At 40.2% G+C, this 23,938-nt stretch overlaps 1 protein-coding gene across 2 annotated transcripts in view; it reads left to right on the top strand.

Moving 5' to 3' along the window:
• med30 (mediator complex subunit 30) overlaps positions 1–23,938 on the top strand; it is a 39,101-nt gene that overhangs the window by 6,604 nt on the left and 8,559 nt on the right. For both annotated transcript variants that reach the window (XM_061665427.1, XM_061665426.1), the window contains exon 4: positions 3,543–3,650. In XM_061665427.1, the coding sequence (XP_061521411.1) occupies positions 3,543–3,650 (108 nt within the window). The remainder of the gene's footprint in view (positions 1–3,542; positions 3,651–23,938) is intronic.

Genomic DNA, 23,938 nt, shown 5'->3' with positions numbered 1-23,938 from the left:
TTCTTCTCTGTCAGGGCAGGAAACCACATCCATCTTTTCATAGAGGAGCCAGGGGTTATGACTCACAGGCACACACACACTACAATCGTCATCCATCTTAGCCCCCTCACTCAGCACATTTTACCCCCTCACACACACACACACACACACACACACAGGCGCAAGCTGCCAAAGTCAGGCCAGTACCTTTTTAAAATTCTATAAGTTCTTGTCAGTGTTGTGGAATTAAGTTCCTCTCCTCTCTCTTTCTCTCTCTCTCTCTCTCTCTCTCTCTCTCTCTCTCTCTCTCAAACCAAAGACAAACTCATACGTTGTCTAATATCCCGCTCATATCATTGCTACCATCTCTCTGCAAGAGTTGGAGCTCATATTTTGGGAGGCTGTCCAGAAACGGATTAGAGCACACAACTTTATCTACATTTTTGTATCTTTTCAGATATTTTCAGACATTCTCAGTCTCCTTTTTTAAATTATATTTCTGCTCATGAGTCCCCTCTTTCTTTAATTATTTCTCCCACTGGACTGCACTCCTTTTTCTGGTCTCTCTGGGTAGTCATGTTTTCCAGTAATTTAGTTTCAACCCTCCTGGTACTTATTTCTGATTCAGTTAGTTTTCTATCCATTTTGTTCTTCCAGACGCTTGATGATTACAGTCTCTGTTTAGTCACGAGTCAGTCATTGTTCCTGGATCATGCAGCTTTCTCTAATCATTTTTCTTAGTTTCAACACACACTCAAATGAAAAGTATTGAAGCAACAGGTATTGAAGCAACATGTTTATAAACATTTTTCACAATTCGTTATTATTATTGTGTTTGTCTGTGTTTTATATGGTGTATCATTGTTTAGAGAATTGTAACACTTGTTTTTTTCAGTAAACTTTTAACTTGAGATTGCCTTTCACCAGTAACACATTTTCATGTTTGAATGCACATTTTAGACCTCTTATTCATATGTTGATTTTTAACAGTGTATTACATACTATTATTACATACAGTGTATTATTACATACGTCTGGCCCACATTCAGAGTTTGAATCTGGGCTCTAACCTTTCTCTGTGGGGTTTTCATGTTCTCCCCTGTGATTCTGTAGCTTTTCTCTGGGTAAGCCTTTTTTTTTTTTTTTTGCAAAAACATACGAGCTAGGCTAGTTGAAAATTCTGAATTGCCCATAGTTGTAAATATGACATTGAATGTTTATTTGTTAATATGTGACCAGCGATGGACTTTCAATTAGTCCACGATATACCTCCACCTCTCGCCTAAAGACGGCTGTGATATGATAGACTCCAGATACACTATATTGCCAAAAGTATTCGCTCATCTGCCTTGGCTCACATATGTTTTGAAGTGAGATCACATTCTAAATCCATATGGTTTAATATAATGTTATTCTAGCCATTGCAGCTGCAACAGCTTTAACTCTTGTGGGAAGGCTTTCAACAATGGTTAAGAGTGAGTTTATGGGAATTTTTGCCTATTCTTCGAGGGGCGTATTTGTGAGGTCACACACTGTTGGACAAGAAGGCCTGGATCAGTGTCCACTCGAAATCAACCCAAAGTTGTTCTATTGGGTTGATGGCAGGACTTTGTGCGGGCCGGTCAAGTTCATCCATACCAAATTCTCTCACTTTATGGACCTTGCTTTGTGGAGTTGTGCACCGAAATGTTGGAACAGGAAGTGATAATCCTCAAACTTTTTGACTGTCGAAAATCTCTCGGTATGCTGAAGCATTCAGAGTCCCTTTTAATGGAGCTCAGGGCAAATATTTTGGACATTTCCAACTTTGTGGAATAGTTTGAAGATGGTCCCTTCCTGTTCCAACATGACTGTACATCAGTGCACAAATCAAGGTTCATAAAGACATGGATGAGAGAGTTTGATGTGGATGAACTTGACTGGCATGCACAATCCTGACCTCAACCCTATACAACACTTTTGGATGAATTAGAGCAGAGACTGAGAGCCAGGTCTTCTTGACCAACATCAGTGTGTAACCTCACAAATGCACTTCTGGTCATAAATTCCCCAAAACACAGCCCCGATAACCTTGGGGAAAACCTTCCCAGAAGAGTTTAAGCTGTTAACTGCAGAGGGTGGACCAATGTCATTTTAAATCCTATGGATTAAGAATGGGATGTCACTTAAATTCCTCTCTGAGGTGAAGCGAATACCTTTGGCAATATAGTGTATAATAAACAAGATTTAAATTTAGAATATACTAAAGAGTCTTGCATGTGAAAGCGCCACCAAAACACAGGACTGACTTGAAACGGACAAAATAATCAGGCAGTGCTCTATAATTATAGTGATCAAATGAATGCTGCAGAATCTCATTTAGCCATTCTAAAGATAAATGTCCTGCCCATGTTACAAAGCTTGGACTCAGCTGCAGACCAAGGCTTCTCCATTAGGATAATGACCTAAAACACACAGAAAAATACCCAAGAATGGCTCAGATCAAAACTTCGGAGTATTCAGAAGAGCCCTGATATAATTTGTATTGAACACCTGTGGAATGAGCTGAAACATGCGGTCTTCTTTCCAACAATTTTGTCCGTGTGTGTACATGTTTTATAAGACAGTTGTTGGAGGCTGCATACTCCTTGACCAAAATTATCAACATTGTAAAAGCCTAATTGGCCCAACACATTTTTGAAGTTGGTGTCTCGAATTTTCTTCGGAGTACTTTGCACTCCCTCTTTCATTCGTTAGATTTTTTTGTCTTTATCAATGAATTTGAAGCATATTAACAATTAATTGGTGCTAGATCGTTTTTATTTTAATTTTTCTTACCTCTCTTAAAGTTAGTAGATTCAATTGTTCATGCCAAAACAAGATAAGGAATCCCCAGTTGCTCCTGGAGCTGTTACTTTACAACCACGACTATATACCCATTAATCATTATGGGACTGAAGGAAATGACAGTGTAAAATACTTAAGGTACCTTGAAGACAAAAGCGCTATTCAAGTGAAGCCTATTTACCATTATTTAAATATTTCCTGTCGGAAACACGACTACAGCATGAGTCATGCTTGCATCTTCTGGGATGACCACTAGGGGTCACTGTGATATTAAGTGGGTCTAAGGAAAGGCCACTTGCTTGAAGGCCCTTGCACATCAGCCCCACTATAGTGTCGAGTAGACAAGGTCAAGCACACAGGGTGTTTAAAAATGAATGAGTTCCCCACTCTCTCTCCTGTCTTTCACTTTGTCCTAGGAAGGCAGGAGAGACTTATCTTGCATTCACAAGCTTACACAGAATCCCCATTTTCACTACTGCATAGGGACAAGATTGCCCATAAATGCCTCATTTTAACCTATAACTGCACTCAAATGTTAAAGTAATGCTTTTACCCGAGAGAGGCAAAAGGGCAGTTTCTTTCAAGTTTGGCTTTCGATTAAAGGTGCGTTGGAACTTAACAAGTCATACTTAGCCAGTATAAGCGCAATAATATGTAGGCAGCTGATTTTTTAAAATTATTTTTTTATTTTTATTTGTCTCTCTCTCCCCCCCCCACCCTCCTCCTGTCCATTTCAGCAACTGATACCCTTTATGGATGACGATGGCACCAAACATGATGACCACTCAGCCGGCCAGAACCGCCCTACTGCCGAGGACAGGAGAGAAATCCAGGAGGTCAACAAGGTATTGTGTCTCAATACAGCCACGCTCTCTCAGGGTTACACACATTAAGTTCCAGCGAGGTGGTTATAAAAAGACAAGGTCGGTTTTCTTAAACAGTTCAAACCTGTGTGGTTTCCTTGTGGTATGATAGTGTTTCATACCATGAACCACCTTTACCACTGCCTGTCATTCAAAGAGCTCTGTGCTGGCGTGGACAAGGTTGTGCTAGAATTAAGGTAAATTCAAGAGTTGAGCCTTCGCCTTTGTTCTTTTTTTTTAATGCCTTGTCTGTTTGGTACGCGCTTTAGAGAGCCTTGCGACAAGTACGATTTATCGCAATTATCTTTTGATACTTTCATCTATGTGATAACGCCAGCTCCTTGTACTTTGCCTTATCTCGCCAGCTTCCTGTTATTTCTGAGCTGAGGTAAATCTGTCCGGACCTCCACTCACTCAATAGATTAAGCAACTTAATTCGATATTTTCTTGACCTTTGAGCCCTATGATTAGAGCCATGTGGGAAAGGAAGTTCCTATCAGGTTACGCTATGGAATTTTGGGAGGAAATTCTTGTGTGCCTAACTGACTGTGATGAGTTTTAAGGTTTTACAGAGATAAGATTTTGTTCCTCGGGCAGCAATCTGGATGCGAACATGCACGATGGATGTGAGAGTTGCTCTCTTTCTCCCAGCAAACCATACCAACACTTTTTTTAAGGGCCTTAAGGGTTCTTAGCAGGGGGATCATATGGTTTTGTTTTGAGTGGGTGGGTAAAAAGGGAAGAATAAGCTGAGCCTTATTTATTGACTGCTGTATCATTAAATTATAATAATAATTTAAAAAAACGTAGTTTATTGCGGATATAAATTACATTTGAAACAGGATTTATTTGGGAATGGGACAGTATTGATTATCCATCCATCCATTTTCTGTACCGCTTCTCCTCACTAGGGTCGCAGGCGTGCTGTAGTCGATGCCAGCTATCTTCGGGCGAGAAGCGGGTACACCCTGAACTGGTCGCCAGCCAATTGCAGGGCACATATAAACAAACAGCCGTCCGCAAGCACTCACATTCACACCTACGGGCAATTTAGAGTCTTCAATCAACCTACCGCGCATGTTTTTAGGATGTGGGAGGAAACTTGATTATCCGGAGAAAACCCACACAGGCATGGGGAGAACATGCATAATTTATTGATTAGACACTTTTTGGGGTCATTGATGTTTGGCACTTCAGTGTTTCTATGATCAAGAGAAAAAAAGAGCCATTTATTATTATTCAAATTTTTTGTATGATAATGATATTTGTGATGTCATAAAGAATTGCTTTCGTCTACACTAGTCTTTCCCAAACAGTTAAGCCACTCTTTCTATTCAACTTCCTGACTTTGACACAGTTCTATTCTCGCACATTTCCGGAATGACACTTTTGAGCATCCATGGTTTTACGCCATATTACTTTTGGAAAGGGTTGTTTACAATGCCTTTGATGTGAATTGGTTACCATAACCAAGAGTGTGGTGCCCCCATTGAACAGATAAAAAGTTTTGATTCCAGTTTGCTTAATCAAACCATTGTGTTGATTAAAATACATAAATAGATATATTACATGATCTTGCCTTATAGACAACAGATGTATATAAACATGTTTTTCTTTATTTCTTTTAGCTGAGGTGTTGACTTTTTGAGTGGCCTCAAATGTCAGCACACTCCTTTGAGCTTTTTCAAATGCGTTAGCTGTCAAATGTTTTTTTGCTCTGCTCTGATAGAGGGGCCTGTGACGTGCAGCACAGATAACGCTTCTTTAGACCGACACGCTGTGTTGTCAGTCAAGTCTGAAAGTCTTTTTGTAAACAACAACAACATGTTGCTTTTCATATGAAAAGATATAACAGAAATTTGCTATTTTATCAAAGTTCTTATCTTAGCACTCAGAAAGTCTCTTGTCAAACCCTCCCTCGATGTTTCATAGCATTTGCCATTATAGATTGCTTTTGGCACATTGTTTTTTGTCCCATTTGCGCCACACAGTACAGTTCCATTTGATTGGGCACACATCAGGTTTATTAGTTTCCACTGTCAAAATGTCAACGCCAAAGGGGCAGCAGTAGCTTAGTCTGTATGGACCAGAGGGCCAATGGAATGAAAAACTACGCAAATCTGTTGTTTGAGCCATGCCAGTCTGCTTGGTGGTCGCCCGAACGGCGCCAAACAAGGGGCAGGCACCACTGTTTCCTTGTTCACCCTAAAACATCCCACTTGTCTTTATGGGCATTTGCTCTTTGTGGAATGTGATTATTGTATTTCCAACTTTGTAGCAGTGTGAAGTTTTAATTCAAATGTATATTGATTCAAAGAAATTAAATAATAAGTTGTGAGCTCCAGATACCACATTTTGTCTGTAAATGGTGGAGCCAGGCACACTGATACACAATTTAGAACTTAGCATCATTACTATATAAAAGAATTGACATCACCAATACTTTTGAATGGGAGTGTACATGCCCCCAAGAACTCCAGTGAAGTGCCGAAAGATGGCAATTTGAACAATATCGACTGTGCTGCTGTAAATTACACCGGCAGCACAACTCACTTAAGTTCTGGCCTGAAAAAGTTTTAGTGGTGCCTCGAGCATGAGAAACCAAAGTTGAACTGGAGTCTTAGACAAGGTGGAGGAAATTGGTAATAACGGGGTGTGCAACCACATTATTTTAGTTAATTTTTACTTCCGTTCTCAAGGAAAGCTTTTCAATTGAGTTATATAGGTTATAGGTCAAATTAACAGTGAAAAAAGTTTTGAAATGATTTACTTTGGTCAAATTTTTTAGATCACAAAAACCTGACATTTGAACAGAGCTGTGTAGACTTATGGCCAATATACTTCAAGTTCAAAGCCACAGTATTCTGGCTCATGCACGAGCATGCATATGTCGCTGTTTGTCACTCCCAGTTGACGTTTACTGTAAGGCAAAGTGTAAAAACAAAACAAGACGTACAGATACAAACATAGAAAAAGAGAATTGAACATTGTATCAACCAAACCATGTCATATCGTCTAACGAAAGTCCCCGAGCTTAATCCTAACCACTATTACGAAACGTCATAGACAGATTTATGGAAATTAGCATGGATGATGCGGTAATTATTAACCTTCAAACAAATGCTACTTTAGCACACATGAAGCAGCATATACAAACACAGCATACAACCTTACTCACAGGCCTATATTTTCCCTGCTCTGTGGGAACGACCACTATTACAGCAGCTTAGTAGAGGAACCTCTTGCTCTTAATTAAGCTGCGTCTACATCCAGTAGAACCCGGCGCTGCATGGCATGTTGCAGCTTAAGGTGGTACTATACTGAAGGCGTGCTACTGTAAATCCGGTTGGTCTAATGTATGAGGAGTGTTGTTCTACACTTGCTTTATATGTAAAGTGCCTTGAGACAAATTCTGTTATTTGACGCTATCTCGATAAAACTGAATTGATTTGAATTCAATTCGAACCTACTTGCATACTGTAATAAACGATGATGAAAGCGGAACCGCTGATATACAGAGGGTTCACTGTATTGTGACGTGTAAACCATCTGCCTGTGTCCCTGCCTTTCTGTGGCAAGCTGAAATGAATTGTACTGCGTAGTTAAAACTTGACCCATTGCTTCAGTGTTTTAGCTTCCATTGCTTAAGGCCCGAGTCATAAAGTTTATAGTAGATGCATAAATACATGTTGCGTAAGTGTGCGGTATTCAGACATTACCTCCTTGCAGTTCCCATATTTTTTTAGAGCGCATTACTTACTGATATATGAAGTGCACCACAGATTCAGGTGAAGCCCCGTCACGTATTATCTAGGAGGCCTTTTAGCTTCCCTTTGTCTTCTGTGGATACCGTATTTTGTTTGTGAATGTGTGCGCACGTACTGAGTGAGAGAGCTTTTGTTTTTTCTTCATAGAAAGAAGATTGTGTTTTCACTTGCACATGTTCATTGAGTGTGTTTGTGTGTGTGTGTGTGCGTGTATGCAGGTTGAAGCCCTTCAGTTTCATCCCTCTCTTTATGTCCATTACTGGCGCTGTACAGATATTGCATGCATGTGTGCGCTGCAATGATAATGGTCCCAGGTCAGCAGTGTCAGCAGCGGTAGAAAGGAGAATTGGTTATTTTTAAGCACTGTGCAGTGCTCCCCTGGCTGCTTTTAAATGTTAACAACACAGGGAAACATTGAGGTGAAGCCTGAGCTCAGCTGCGTTCAGTTTCATCCCAAACAACAGCAGAACAAAACACACCGAACAGCATTTTAACACAATGGCTAAAAAGGCCTAGGAATACTGCTAGATAAAATAATCTATTGCAATACCTTTTAATATAAGCAATGTAAACAAAAATTAACAATCATCTTGCAAAAAAAACAAAACAAAATGCACAAGTGCGGTGGAAATAGGATTTTCCTCTATCAGACACAGCTATACATAAGAGATAAATAACCTGGTATGTGACGTGACCTTCCCCCACTGCAGTACGTTTGCTTGCAAATTGAGTTCTGTCAAATGATCCGAGCATACAGTATAGAGGTTGCGAAGACACAACGGAAATTTGCTCTCAGCAAGTGTTAGGCCTGTTACACACACACAAAGACAATCGGGCTGTTTTTCTTTCAATTTTGCCCTTTGCCCAAGGACATCAAACGCCAAACTTCTTATCTCATGGCTTGTATGATTATCCTGTAAGATAATTCTTAGGTCTAATGTGTTATAACTAATGGATAGTCCCCGATTTTAGGGTTCGAAACAGGTCTGGGCCCGACAACCTTAATATTTACGACCAAAACTCTTCATGTGTGTAGGAAAAGCCAACGTCTCGTGACGTGAAACAGAATGTAGCCAATCAAAGAAGTGCAATGACTCAGGAACAACAAAGTGGCTGTAAGTGAAAGCAAACATGTTTTACCTAATGTCATTTTTTTGTACTGAAGTGGCTTCCCCAGACGGCAAGAAGCTTTTTATTTATCTGCACTACTTCTGACTCCATTCCCTTCGGCAACACTCTGCAAAGATCGATGCATACCCGGAAGTGTCTGACAGTCTTTGTTTTTGTGAGAGCATGTGTGCTCACGTGAGATTTTGAGACCGGTGGCGGAACAGAATCTTTGTGTGTGGTGTTCTGTGTTGAGATTATCGGAGTACACCACACACAATACGACCTAAACTGTTAAATGCCTGATTTTACTCTCTTCATGTATGGCGTTTGTCATAGATAAAAAATATTTTTAAGATTTGAAAAATCCTTGTGTGTCCCAGGCCTTATCCACTACACATGGAAAGAACTTTATATTATATTGTACTAATAAGGAGCTTCCTTGTATGCTGTAGACCTGTTGCTCTGCTGATGCTGACGTCAGCATGCAAACATTCTCACTAACATCGTGACATGTTTATGTTTGGCAGGTGTAATGCTGACCTTGCTTACCATGCCAGTTTTATGTAGCTGTATAAACAACATGAGAAATGTTTATTTTTTTTAGCGTGCCAAACACAGGTTAAAGTTTAGTGGCTGTTTTATTTATTGATGTATTCACATTTTAAATGTTTGTAATTGTACTTCGGATGTCAACGTGCAATAGAAATTGTACAGTATCCTAAAAATGCATGACGAGTTGATGGCACTGGAATTAACTTACCCACAACAACTACACACTGATTAACCTTTCACCCACTGCCTTGCTGGAACATGACAAAATACATAAATATGGCCTGAGGGACTCTAAATTATCCTTGGGTATGAATACGTGGGTGAATGTTTTTTTATTTTGATTTGTTTTGCATATATGGCAACCACTTCAGTGTGTACTCCGCCTCTCGCCCAAAGTCAGCTGGCACAGGCCCCAGCACACCTGCAACCCTAGTGAGGAAAGGCAGTTTAGACGATGGATGTTCTGAAGGATACATTGTGGATCTGTTTTTCTTGCAAGTCGAGTCATTTGTCAAGTCAGTTTAGCCCCTATTATAGGTCACTGCAGGACAAATAAATCATACAAAAATGTAAAGTCAGTATAGCATCACCTCATTCATCATCAGTCTGAGCTCTAGTCTTATGGCTTTGAGTAGAATACTTCATTGCTTAGGGCTACATTATGTAGAGCAGGGGTATCAAACTTGTTTTCATCGTAGGCCAGATGGTAATTATGTTCTCCCTGAGGGGCCCGGTTGTAATAGTGAAAACACACAAAAATATTAAACCGCTACTGTTGTGATGATACGACAGAAATCCGTTATATCGACACACAATTGACAAAATTTAATTGAAACGAGGACAACACGGGTAGTTTTAAACAGAAGTTAAGGAAACATTTTAGACAGCTTTTGTGGGACATAAAATGACGTCGAGGTCACATCTGGCCTGCGGGCCTCGAGTTCGACTTGTCATATAGCGGCGGTGGTACATTAATGTTCTTTGAGAGAAAATCGGGTGAGTGACGTAAAAAGGTCAAACTTCACTGAGTTAATCTAAATATGATCTACAAATAATATATCTTTATTCATCTGTGTATGCCAGCAGTGAATAGTGACAGGCAGTTAGTTACATGCTCTTCCACCAGATGCCAGAAGGTTCATAATAAAATTGGTTTGTGACATTTTGTGAGATTTTTCAAATGTAAAATGTGTGCATTGGCTCTTTAAAGGTTAAGAAACAGATATACAGTTTAGTTTATATTTTATGTAAACCTTACTGTAAACTGACCCACCCGCCCCCCCAAAAATCTCTTTAGTCACTAGCTATCATGATGACATGTACTGAAGTTTCTAACCGTTTAATAGTCTATAAGCAATTTATGCACCGTAATACAATAATTCAGGATTATACTTTCTAAAAGCAGTTTATTCATTTATATTCTCCTTTATTATGTTTTATAAAATATGGTTCTATTATTTTTTATATAGTAAAAACACCTAACAAAGTATTGTGGAGCTGGAGAGTATTAAAGAAATACGATTCCTTTCAATAAGTAATATTAATTTAATATACAGGTAACTTGAGTTAGGAGCTTGTCACAGAATAAATTAAAATTATAAGTCAAATTACCACTGAATAGAGTTTGAAAATGGGATGTCAGGATCAAAGTAAATCGGCATTTCTGCCGGTATGGGGCTTCTATGACTTTTAAACACTGAACCTTCATCGCACAAAAATACTTTGTTCTGGCTCCGAGTTTGGGAAGTTGCTTCATTCGAGTTTTGTGTTTTATTGCTGTGAGTCATCAAACTTTGCTGCCATACTCTGGCCACATGTAGTTTAATGTAGCCCATGTGTCTAGTATATGTACTTCAAATTTTGTGGCAATCAGACAAAATAATAATAAAAGAATACAAAGTTTTTGAAGGATGCCTGGAAATGGCTAAAATGACCTTTTCAAATGGCTTCTTCAAACCGTGGCTGACTTTCCATGTGGATTAGGGCATCGGTTCTTGACACGTGGATCTACTCATAATAGACATGTCTCGCAAACTTCATGCTGTAAGTTAAAGTAGCTTTCGGGCTGAATTTTCAGTCACACCCTCATGGGCCCTACTAGATGTAATTATGTTCACCAAAGTTAATCACACTTATGGATGCAAAGTTTTTTGGGACATGGGAAATTCCTCAAAAAGGTGATTTATTTGAAAAATGATGATGAAACAATTTCAAGAAGGGCTTCTCACTAAGTGCTCATACAATAATACACCGTCCTTAAAATGTAGCCAATTATGCATTTTAGGTTAACTTTCATTTAATTTGTCACCTGTCTGTGATGGTTGGCCATTACCTTTATGGTATTGCTCATTATTTCTCTGTTTTTAACACTTGGTCCAACCCAAAGTGTAAAACTTCATTTTATTAGAAGTGCTTCCCTCTCTGGGACTTGCGTGTGTGCCCCATGTGTTTTGAACATATTTAGTTGTGATTTTCGCCGCGCTTCCCAGCTGCACATTAAGGCGGCAGTAAGGGCAGCAAGCTTTGGGGAGTTAAAGTGGTTAGTCTGATAAGCAGAGTAAAGATGCAGCAGGACAAGGGAAGCAGATGTTTGCAGCCGGGCCACATCTGCTGCAGTCGCTCCAGCCAGATCGAGTGGTTCTGGATGAAGTAGGGAGCAAATGGGAGTGGAGTGTGATAGCTTAGCAGAGGAAAGGAGATAAAAGAAGAACAAAAGGGTAGTAAGATAGATGAATGTACACTGCTAGGGTAAAAGGGTTGATGGAGAAAGAGGTGAAAGATTTATGATAAAGAGTGATAGAAAGGAGAAACACTGATAAATAGCGTGCTGAAGGCAGAAAGAAAAATGGACTATTGGGAGAAGGATGGATGAGCAGATAGCAGATGTCAGAGGGGGTACATTTTCAAACTGAGGGGTAAAGGATGAAGAAATGTGGGAATAATACACAAACGATAGTAGTGAGTGAATCCGCCATTCATGAGTTTTTGAAATGATCTTGTCCAGGAACATCTACTAGGGCCACCTGTCATATACGAAGCAGAACACAGGTTAAGATTGATGAAATCATGTAGTGATGGATGTGTAGACAGCTTGTGGCTTGTCAAGTTAATCAGTTTTATAAAGAAATAACCGATGACTGATAAATGTTAGTTGCAGTGGGGAAAATAGAATGCTCCTCTCAGCGAATTCTGAGAGGAAGATTTATGCTGAAGTGAAAAGATAAGTCCAAGCATTTTGCAAACTTTTGAGCTGATAAGTCACACTGCTGAAGATCAAAAACAGTTTTTAAAAATTGCACGAATATTTTCGGAGACTGACAACCCATGTTGATTTTTGACTTTCTAACATGAGATTTTTCTGTGGTCTCCTGTATGTACTTTTGTAGCTGCATAGCTAAACAACCAATAAAACGGTCTTTTACAATGCCAGTTTTGAACAAGTATCTCCATTCACTGCTAGAAATAATAATAATATTTCATTTTATTTATAGCCGCCTTTAAAGCCAGTGAAGGTAACTGTAATGCAGTTTAAAGGAACTCAAGCAATACAATACAAATAACAGAACATAATACTCAATTAAAATGGCAAATGATGTGGTAAATGTTAAAGTGAATATGCAGTGCGTTATAGGTGTGTCTGGAGTTTGGATTTGAAGAGGGTTAATGAGTCTGAGTTTCGGAGGTCAGGCGGAAGTGCTTTCCAGAGACGGGGGTTTGAGCAGCTAAAGGCTCTGTAAAGGCTTTGGGCAAAGCATGGCAACGTCAAGGCGTTACCGAAAGATATGTCACGGAGAGGTTATTGATGGCCTTGATGGTGCAGATTAGTATTTTACATTGGATATGCTGTAGCCAGTGGATTTGTTGCAGGGCTGGAGTTATGTGGTGAGTGGGGAGTCCTTGTGGGTGGCAGAATTCTGGAGAAGCTGTAGTTTTTGTAGTGACTTGTGGGGGAGACCAGACGGGAAAGAGTTGTAATAATCCAGGCGGGAAATGACGAGGCTATGACGAAGGACCGCAGCAGTGTATGTGAGGGGGTGTGGGGTGTGTGAAAAGTGAAACCATGCAGATCGGTTGATGTCGTTTGTGTGCGCTTGGAAGGAGAGTGTGCTGTCGAGGATGACACCCAGACTCTTAACCTGAGGGGAGGTGGAAACAGAAGAATTATCAAGTGTACTGAAAAAACTGAAATGTTTGTCAGACACTTCAAATTCAGAGCACACAGCGTCCATTTTCAACATTGTTTTTACTGAACCTATTACGCACAGGTCAAAATCAAGTGTCCAAATTAGCCATTTACTTGGGTGACATTGTAAGCTTTGTCAAAACACGTCGTTTTACCGAGCCAACTATCTTTACAAACTGAGAGGCACATGAGCAGGTGATTTGTTGATCACAAGTATCTATTCATCAGAGTGAGCCATTATTTCAGCCATATGCATGTCCTTGTTCTGGCATAGGCATTCCAGACGAAAGTTTGCTTCAACATTTGAAAGCACATTCGTTTGATGATCTTACATTAAAGGGGGGCCTTGGGGAAACTAAACAAAAATATTAGAATTTGAGAAGGGGCCCAATACCTTTTCACGACACTCTACAGTATGTTTCTGGTGTTAAAGCTGTCTCATAACATTTGCTTTTGGTGTTTTTATGGAATACTTGACTGTGATGCATTTTTTTTTTTTTTTTTAAAACATTATTGCTCTTAAAAAACACAAACGTGACATACAATACATACATACATGTTTATGGAAAAACGTGATAAAGTGCTCGGATAAGAGGATTTTAAAATCATACGCATTTTCCTCACGTTCGCCTCTGACTAGAATAACCTTGGAACAGACAACACCCTTGTTATTATTGGACAGGAGAGAGCAGTGTGAGGGAATCCATTGAAGTGTATGCTCCCGAGAGACTATCACGGTAAACAGGAGTGTCGATTTGACACTGCATGTCCACGCGTTCCAATCCCTCACTAATCCCCTGTCTGTAGCCATAGTATAAGCAAGAGACCATCTAAAAGAGACAAAAGCACAGTTGAAATCCTAAATGGAACAATACGTTTTGGGAATATCAGCTATGCGACACATACTACTGTATATGCTATTTTTATGTTTTGGAGGCCATCAAAACTGAAGCTAGTCTCCCCCAGAATAAATTTTGGATAACACCCTGACTAACAGCATGCGTACCAAACTTGGTAATTGAAGATTTTTCAATTTCTGTGCCTTCAAATAATCTTGAGTTGCTTTTGCAGTATAATTAGGGTCATTTGTCCATGTTGAACTGTGAAGCATTATCAGTTTTGCAGCATTTGACCGAATTTAAAGAACATCTGTCAGGTGTTACATCATGTATTAAAAACCAGTGAACCCCTTCCATTAGAGGCTACAAGATGTGGTATGCTTTGGATCATGAGCTGTTCCTTTCCCTCCATCATTCTGATACAAGTTGACCTGGGTTTCATTTGTCCAAAGAATCAAATTCCAGAACATGGGCGGTTTAGTGGTTAATCTGTCAACCTGTAATCTGACAATTTAATGTGGTAATTTTCACTGGAATACTGCACTGCATTATATGAAGTGGATTAAAAAAAAATCTTACTTTATTTTATTCCATGTAATGGGCAAAATATTTGTAGTTATTTGTCCGGGCTGCATCTGCTACAGCAGAGAGACACAGGTTACAGTTTTATGGGGAAGAAGATGTTTATATAGTATAATATTACTTTATTTTAACATGGTCCAAAAACAGCTTCTTCAATGTTGATAAATTTATTACGATTGTAACTATTTGATTATTTCAGCGATTTGTGATGTCATCTACTGTACTTGAGCTTTTGAATGCATGAGCAAATCATGTACATGCCCAACATTATGTTGTGGTAGTCTACATTTCTTACACAACTCTTGTATTGGATATCATTTGATTGTGCAGCTGTACTTAGTTGTGGGTATACTTGTGTAATGTGTATGATAGTCTTCTGTCTGTGTTATCACCTGGAACAATCTTACTGAGTCACGAGATATTACAAAATATGAAATTCGAAAGCAATCAAGTTATTTGATGCAAAAATCATTTTATCATTGGGTTTATTTTCTTCCTTCCTTAAGTAACCAAAATATGTTCATTTTGACATTGATCAACTTAAGTTCAATCCAGACCACATTTTGATCACCTTATCCTTCTACTGTTGTTTCTGGAGACTCATCTAGCTGCCTTTTAAAGGAGATGCACTTCAAGCCCTCGTATTAGCTGTCACTTCCACTGAAACTCCACAACTAAAGCCTTTAACCCGTTGCCCAACATGCCTCTGTCAGATCAACTCTGAAGACATATCCAGCACACCCCCACCTCAATAATTGTGTTGGACAGGTAAGGGTGATAGAGTCGAGGTGGATAAATGAGCCCTTCTTGGTATTGTCTAGATGCTTTATGGGGCATCCTGGCTGTGAGTGATAGTCTTGGTCTCGTTACGTGTCGATTGGGGTAATTGCTGTTTGTCGGGTCTGGCTGACGGATGGTTATGTGATCTGGAAAAGGGTTGGCGGTGGGGAGGAGGTAAGGGGGCCCAAACCTATCACTCGCCACAAGTGTCTTTACTGGGCAGCAGGCTACGTGTGACAATATGTATTTAAATTTAAGTGTACTTGAAAGTATTCTGTCGTTTTGAATAGCCCCCTTTTTGCTATGCTCCAGTGAGATTGTGTGCCTTGCCAGACGATATAATGGGCATTCTCTCCCATCCATTATGGGACTTGCTGTTTATGTATGACGTTTCTGAGCGTGGAAGAAACTTAATATTGTTTGCATAAATATTTCACAAGCATTAGCCATAATTCATTGGTGCCTAATGGGTTGCGATTGCTCAATCTGTGTGCCTCAGACCCCTGGTGTGGTAGAATGTGATTGTGCATATCAATTCTAGGTCCTTAGTCAAATGCAGTGTTCTAATAAAAAAGATGCAGTCACACCCATGTGACCACAAATTACATCTTTAATGGATAGCCTGCGTTACTGGTCACATGCCAATTAGGACAGGAAAAGTACATTTAACTCCCTGCTCATTTAGCTGGAACTTAGTGTTTGGTACAGCTTTTTGCCAGCTGTCTGTAGCAGCTACTTTCCAAATATGTGGAAAGCAACCTTCTGTCTGACTGATGGACCGAGGGTGCGTTTTGCGGAATGAATCATAGCGACTCTTGATAATCATTCCATCTGGATTGTGGGACAGGCAGTCTTGTCGTCAACACATCACTCATCATTTGTCTTCACTGTACTTCCTTTGCATGCGCTGTGTCTCCTGAATGCCTTGGAGATGAGCTTTTATCCCACAGGGGGGTTGTCATGCTGGACCTATATGACATGGCCCCCATCATTCCTCTATTGTGCATCGCCTTCTCTCCCACCCCCCGAGCTGAAGCCTGCCACTGCCACTTGCCTTGCGTTTGATTTGATACCAGCCTAAGTGTGAATAAATTCCTGTCACAGCCCATTAAGGAGGCCTTGGAGAGATCTGGCATGTTATTAATTCTCCACAGTTCCTCATTTTCACGGCCTTCTTCTCTTCGCTCTCTCTCCCACTCTGCTGCTCTTCTCATGCACTCTCACCCCTCTCCCTCTCCTCCCTCCCTTCCATACTCACTGGCTTTCTTAATACCCTGTTAATTACCATGTCTGTTCTCTTTATTCAAATGAGAAATTAAAAGAAGCGGGAGGGTGCTTGCAATTTCAAATTGAAAAGCGATGCATCCACAGTGTGACTCTTTCTCTTCCTTGCAGACCTGTTCGGTAGCTGCTGGCTCAGTGTTTATAATGGATGCCAGTGACACTCGCGGTTAATTGAATCTAAAAAGCACGTGGGAGAGCCTACGGAAGCTGTTGATCAACAAACGCAACCTCTTACTTGCAGCAAGACCCGTGGGAGAGGGATGGCTTGCCCGGTTGCTAGATGTTCTCTATCCATTTACCCCTGCTGTGCCACATCGCTCTCCATACCTTTCTACTTGTCTTCCATCCCTCGTTCCTGCCAATGGTCCCTTTACCAGATCTTGCCACTATGTGCCTTCTTCGAATTAGTAAGCTGTTCACAGCAGGTGCCCGTACCTCGGTCTTATTAGCCCATTAGAGGGTCTGTGTATGCCAAAACGTTTTTAATTGTTTTGCCAAGGTCAGAAGGGTAGTGTCGCCACAAAGGTCTCCCCAAAAATAATCTCAAATAATCTAGTATTTTTTTTGTTTTATTTTATCCCATGCATTTAGTGTCATGTGTTTTGTTTCCCTACGACTATTGCTTACATGGGAGGGGGGGGACGGAGTCTTTGCTCATGCTATTTTCATTTTCATGCTCATTTTCATGCTATTTTTCAGGACCACTGTCTCACTTGTGAATCTCAACTAAAAACATTGAGAAGAAAAAAACGATTAAATGCTTTGATATCCAAAAGCATGACTCTACTCTTTATAGAAAGATCCAGCACAGACTTGTTTAAGCATCAAACCCAAGTTCACATGAAAAGGTTCAGTAAAAGAAAGATGTTTTTAATTTACTTTGAAAGGCTTCACAACTTGAGGCAGTTCTCATGTCGTCAGACATCTACTGGGATTCTGAACAAGACTGATTAAATAAGAATAAAAAAAAAAAAACATATGTCATTTTTCGCTGCTCATTCACACACCAATTGCATTTTGGAGATGAATTGTTAACTTTTAATAATCCGTCCATCCATTTTCTGTACCGCTTCCCAGCTATCTTTGGGCGAGAGGCAGGGTTACACCCTGAACTGGTCGCCAGCCAATCGCAGGGCACGTATAAGCAAACAACCATTCACACCGACGGGCAATTTAGAGTCTTCAATCAACCTACCACGCATGTTTTTGGGATGTGGGAGAAAACGCGAGTACCGGGAGAAAAGGTGGTGAGTCCGGGATTTTAACCCCAGTGACTCAGAACTGTGAGGCAGATGTGCTAACCAGTCGTTCAGCATGCCGCCCACTTTTAATAATGTGTTTTAAAATAGAAGTTTTTGTTACCACTGAAGGAGGCCCCTTTTCTTTCAGGTCAGAGGACAAAGATGTTATGGGGTCAGTTAAAATTCATATTTGCATTGTTTATATGTTACGTCACTTCCAGCAAGTAGTCAACTATAGTTTAGCGAAGAATGAGGTTTTCATTACGCGTATTGAGGACTCCCCGAACATCCCAGAAGCGCAACTCTATCCACCGCAAGGGCTACCGGAAGTGACGTTGCACTTGCCAAACACAACGCACTGTACTCTATACGCAATGGCAAGCAATGTGTTGGAATATGAGGGGGAGGAGGAGGATTTCAACGTGCAGGTGTACCCAACTGAACTTGGCGTCATCAAAACATACGTTTGAGCCGATCAGGAGGTCGGAACCTGACAGTAATGACAACGAGCAGCCAAGTAGCATCTGTACAACAGAAAAAGAGAGTGGACACTGGGTCGAATGGACGCCATGTCAAAAGCATGTCTTTTTCTACAGTCATGGCTAGAAATAACGGCACCCCAGGGGTGGCAATATTTTTGAGCACGACTATACGTATAATACATTCATATATGTTTCAGTGGGCGGCACGGTGGACGACTGGTTAGAGCGTCAGCCTCACAGTTCTGAGGACCCGGGTTCGATCCCCGCCCCCGCCTGTGTGGAGTTTGCATGTTCTCCCCGTGCCTGTGTGGGTTTTCTCCGGGCACTCCGGTTTCCTCCCACATCCCAAAAACATTCATGAATTGGAGACTCTAAAATTGCCCGTAGGTGTGACTGTGAGTGCGAATGGTTGTTTGTTTGTATGTGCCCTGCGATTGGCTGGCAACCAGTTCAGGGTGTACCCCGCCTCCTGCCCGATGACAGCTGGGATAGGCTCCAGCACGCCCGCGACCCTAGTGAGGAGAAGCGGCTCAGAAAATGGATGGATGGATATGTTTCAGTGACACGTCACAAGCTTTTACATCGTATGCAGTATTCCTATATATTGTGCGCACCTTGCTCGAGTAGCTTTATAACACGCCCTTCAGAAAGTCTTTGTCGTTTCTGTTGGCTTGTCATATAACCAAATGTACAGACGACAGTACTGAAAAGTACTGCGTGGGTCTTTTTTTTCCTACTGTCCAGTGCATAATAACCATAATATTATTATCACTTGGAAAGCCAAAGAAACTCTTGCCACTGCCTGAACCATTTGTACAACCAAATGCCACACAATAAACCATCGTGAAATCGCTAAATCATATGACAACAATATACAAGGACGGGAACAACGGCATGGAACGATAGGCGAATGAACAGGCTGTTTGGCTAGTATTACGTCACAGCGCCGGAGAAAGCCGAAAACCGGAATTCATATTTAGGGATTTAACTAAACTAAACTCTATGGAGGTCTAAATAGCCAAAATACAGGACCTTTAAAATTCCTTAAAGGGCCATATTTGTTTATTTATTTATTATTATTATTATTATTTTTTTTTGTCCTGTTCGGCTGTTACGTCAAGCAGAATGGAAAATCTGTGTCCCTTTCATGCCGGAACAGTTTTACTGTCAGAGTGGAGTTTTTAAGCTTCCGCTGTGGTTTCTTATTATAATTGAGGTTTATTGTGAATCAGAGTTGATCACTCGAAGAGGACAAAGTTTCTAGAAGGGAGAGAGAAACAAAGACAAAAGACAAAACACTAATTGTAAACAGGATGAGAGAAGTAAATCATTACATTATCTACAACTGGCTGCCCATCATTGACTTTATAGCAACAATACCCCAACCTTATTGCCCCTCAGTTATTGGCAAAGAGGACCAAATCAAGAAGGTAAACCCCAATCGATGGGTCTAAATAGCAGGCACTCAAGTTCTTAGCAGAGACTGAAGTGCGTGCTAACTCCCAGATATCAAACGACTCAATTTATCAAACTTGTTCTGCCACGGTCAGCTGGCACTGCAGACGTTCCACCTCAATGCTGAGGAGAGCGCCACGGCGGTTGGTGTATGTGAGGATGACAACATGCCTATTGTATTTCTGCCACCTCTGGAAGAGAAGGCTTTTATCTGCCTTCAGAATCCTTTATAAAAAGGCTTTATTCCCCAAGGAAATCTCAATCCAAACACGCACTGGCACTTAAACCCTCCCTTTGAGGAAAGCCATAAAGTTTAGTCAATTAAGTTTTGTTTCCCCCCCCCCCCCTAAAATGGTAGCAAATTGAGTCTGTTTGGCCTGGCTCCCTCTGGGTATACTATCAGATGGTGTGACACAACCCACTTAGGGTCACTGTTCCCTAGGCAAGCATAAAGCTGCTTACTTCCACAAGTTTGACTTTCCTCAAGTATCCCAATTTGTAGAGGATTTTATTGCATGTGCAGTTTGAGAAGTTCATCGGTTATTATATATATATATATATATATATATATAATGAACTTTTTGGATATTCAATATTTGTCATAAATAGTCTTAACAATTTAATTAATACAAATCCATAATTTTATTTGCATTAACCACATATTGCTTTTCAAAGACTGCCTTGTAAGTCCACTTAATAATGACTTCTTAATATAATGATGCTCGCCGTGTTCTCCTGGATTGAATGATAAGTGTGGAGCATGTTATATTTATATTTTAGTTATAAAATATATTTGGCAAAAGTTATATTTTTGCCAAATCCAGTGTGACTGATGCAGATGAAAACCGTGTGGCTGAATTAACTATTAAACTATGACTCACAGTTTTCAAAATGTAAATGAAATTCTTTGATGTCATGAGCGGAAATCTGGGAATGTCTTTACCTTGCTATTCCTCATAAGAATTTGTTCAACAAAGGAAGCCATTATTCTCCCTACGCATAGCCACAGACATCATTGTAAATAAAGTTTAACACACTAAACGTATACATACTACCTACAGAAATGGCTGTGAAAAGATGTTTTATTATGGTATAAAACTGTAATGGAACCTTCGTGGCTGTTGTTGGTTACAAAAATGCCGATTACCCATTCATCACTAAGCCTATCCATCAATACAAAGGTTATCGCAGTGGCATTTTTTTATGTTGAATCTTCATGGTGTGTCATCATCCATAATGATTATTATTGAACGCACACTACATTACACTTTATAATATTTTGCCTGTCTCATGTAGCTAAACAAGGTAACAAACAGGATTTCATACAGCTATTGTATTAGATCCTATTACATTATGCAAGTATGCCTAATGTTGTGGTCAGTGAGTGTATGTTAAGTCACTGGATCATTAGGCCCTTGTTTGTTTTATCTTGCCTTATAAGCGCTTGCAGTATGAAGTTTTGGCTTCTCATCAAAAAGGCCGTTTGGCTAAAGCATTTCCCCTATTTGATTCCTGACTGAATTACAGTGGAGTTAAATGGACATCCGCTCTGATCTAGATTTAAAATGGTATCTGATATGCAGTGGACTGCGTTGCTATATGACCTGATTCGTGTACAGTATATTGTTATAGGTCAACTGGTGCAGAAATTAGCTGTTCTACCTTTTCACAAGTCGAGAGCTAGACATATACTGTAGAATGAATGCGCTGCAGCAATACCTTAAGACTATGTTCTGTTTTGGATTTCTGAAGCAGAGCATACCTGATTGGCTGCTCCTTTATTGTTACCTGACCTGCTAAATTATCATCAGTGTGATGGAAACCCTGCCACAAACTGGGTAGATCTAATTAGTGTAGGTTCATATATTGTGTTTCTTTGGGCTGATTTAGTGTAAAATCCATCATATTCTTTCAGCTCTTGGGTGCCATTTATGTTCTAGATTGTGTTATGACAGTGATCAGAAATGAGCTACAACAGGGCTACAAGAGACAACGCAGTAGATCAAAGTGACACACGGCCAATTGCCGCGAGCACAGTGCACTGTGTTGTCTACAGCGATGCTACATTATACGGTACTGTGCCAACATTTTATGCCACCTTTAAAATTTTAAGCACATATGTGCTGAGAAAACATATTCACAATGTGGTTTAGGATAAAACCTGTTCAGGGTTGGGGCCCACGAGTATAGGTTTTGTCTACAATGTGAGATGGCAAACTGCTGGTCCCGCACAAATATTACAGCTTTTTCAGACATATTTCCAATCTCTTTTCCCATTGTTTTGTTAATGTACCCTGATGCCCAATTCTCCACAGCTCTACTCACCTAGGTTGAGGCAATCTCTTTTGCACTACCAAACAGTACCGCACGAGTCGTCGTGGGAAATCCTTCTGAGGTCAATATAGCGCTGCATCAGTTGGAACACACTGATAAAAACCAAGAATGGATGAGAACGAGAGTCTCTTATATCTATGGCTGCACAATTATAAATTCACCTATTTTGAGAGTGTCATTTCAAGTCAGTTTGATGAGCACCAGTAGTGGTTTCCGTCACCCATAGGTTATCAACCCTGGCTGACCACGTATTAAAAATGATACCTGAGATTATCTGTGGAAAAGCACCAAAAGATATTAGAGCCGGAAGTACCATTCTGTAGAAAAGGGGCATCAGTGTTATTCTCTCCAATCCAAAATATCACGGGTAAAATAATTTGTTTGTTTGGTGTCTGAGGATTTGTTATTTGCAGTTTCAATAAATTAAAATAAGTGGCACCTTTTGGTTTAATTTGGTACTTGGATGACTGTGTGATTCTGACTGGCAAAACTGGAACCGAAAAGTGTACAATGCTCTACTCCGCTCTTCTCCTCTCATCTAATCCCCTCTCCTCACTCACAGACACTTACACTTGTAATTCCCAGCCACATCCACGGAGTCAAAGCTGCGATTTGAGTTGCCAGCGACAGGGCGGATTACCAGAGGGATCCTGAGTGAAAGCACATTTATGCTCCACTTGCTACATTCCCCCCTGCTCCCGACTCGCTCCCTTTACATGCTTGTCATCAAACGTGAGCACATATTTGAATCTCATTCATTTTCAAGCAGCTGCTGCTATCTCAAATCTCCTCTTCAAAAAGCAACAGTGGGGTTCTTAATAGTCACTGAAAGCTTTGTGGTCTTGTTTTCGATTTTGCATTAAATGGGGCAAATGCTGATAAATGATTTGTATTCATCTTGTAATACCATTACACGATTAGCTTTATTTTTCTTTACTGCATAATGGCTCAACAAACCCTCCCCAATTGGCTTTAATGTGATGATAATGCAAGTATATTAATTAATGGAGCGATGGCAATTATAAAGCTTGATAAGCGTGAAGATTTGATAAATCCCAAGTGTTAACCAATTACTTGTGTGATGCACCCATTGAAGAATGATTTCAAGCAAAGCAGTAGTCAACAGAAATAGACTTATAATTGAAAAAAATCCCTAAAGCCTTAAAAATCCCAAAATAGTTATAGTATAGTTCAGATAAGGGATCTTGCACAGCGTCTGTGTTGTCACAGAAATGCGAGAAACTATAGTGACCAGTGGAGCTGGATGGAAAAACTGGTTTGCTTGTCACCCTCCTACTGAAGGCAGATTCTTTGCTCTGATTTGGACTCAGGAGGCAGCATGATGAAGTGCATCAGAAAATGGTAGAAGAGCAGATCATTCAAACTAACGGTCAGATCTTCCGGTAGCAGAATGTTCTTCTTGCTTTATAATCTTAGGATAATGATTAAGCAATTTGGATATAATCCGTCTAATCAGTTAAAATGTTGCAAGAGATCAAATAAAAAAATTGAACTAACATAGCGCAAAACGTAAGGCAATTTGTGTTTGCTACCTTTTCCTTTTTTGCAATAGTGTTTCTTGGCAATAAAGCTTATACCGTTGCAAACCAAGCAGATTACCTTGCTCTTGCCATTCACCCTTTTTTTTGAAGATACAAGCG

The sequence above is a fragment of the Phycodurus eques genome, chromosome 20 (assembly GCF_024500275.1).
Source record: "Phycodurus eques isolate BA_2022a chromosome 20, UOR_Pequ_1.1, whole genome shotgun sequence".
NCBI lineage: Eukaryota > Metazoa > Chordata > Actinopteri > Syngnathiformes > Syngnathidae > Phycodurus > Phycodurus eques.
Note: the sequence above shows the minus strand (reverse complement) of the source record. Positions and strands in the feature narration are given on the sequence as shown.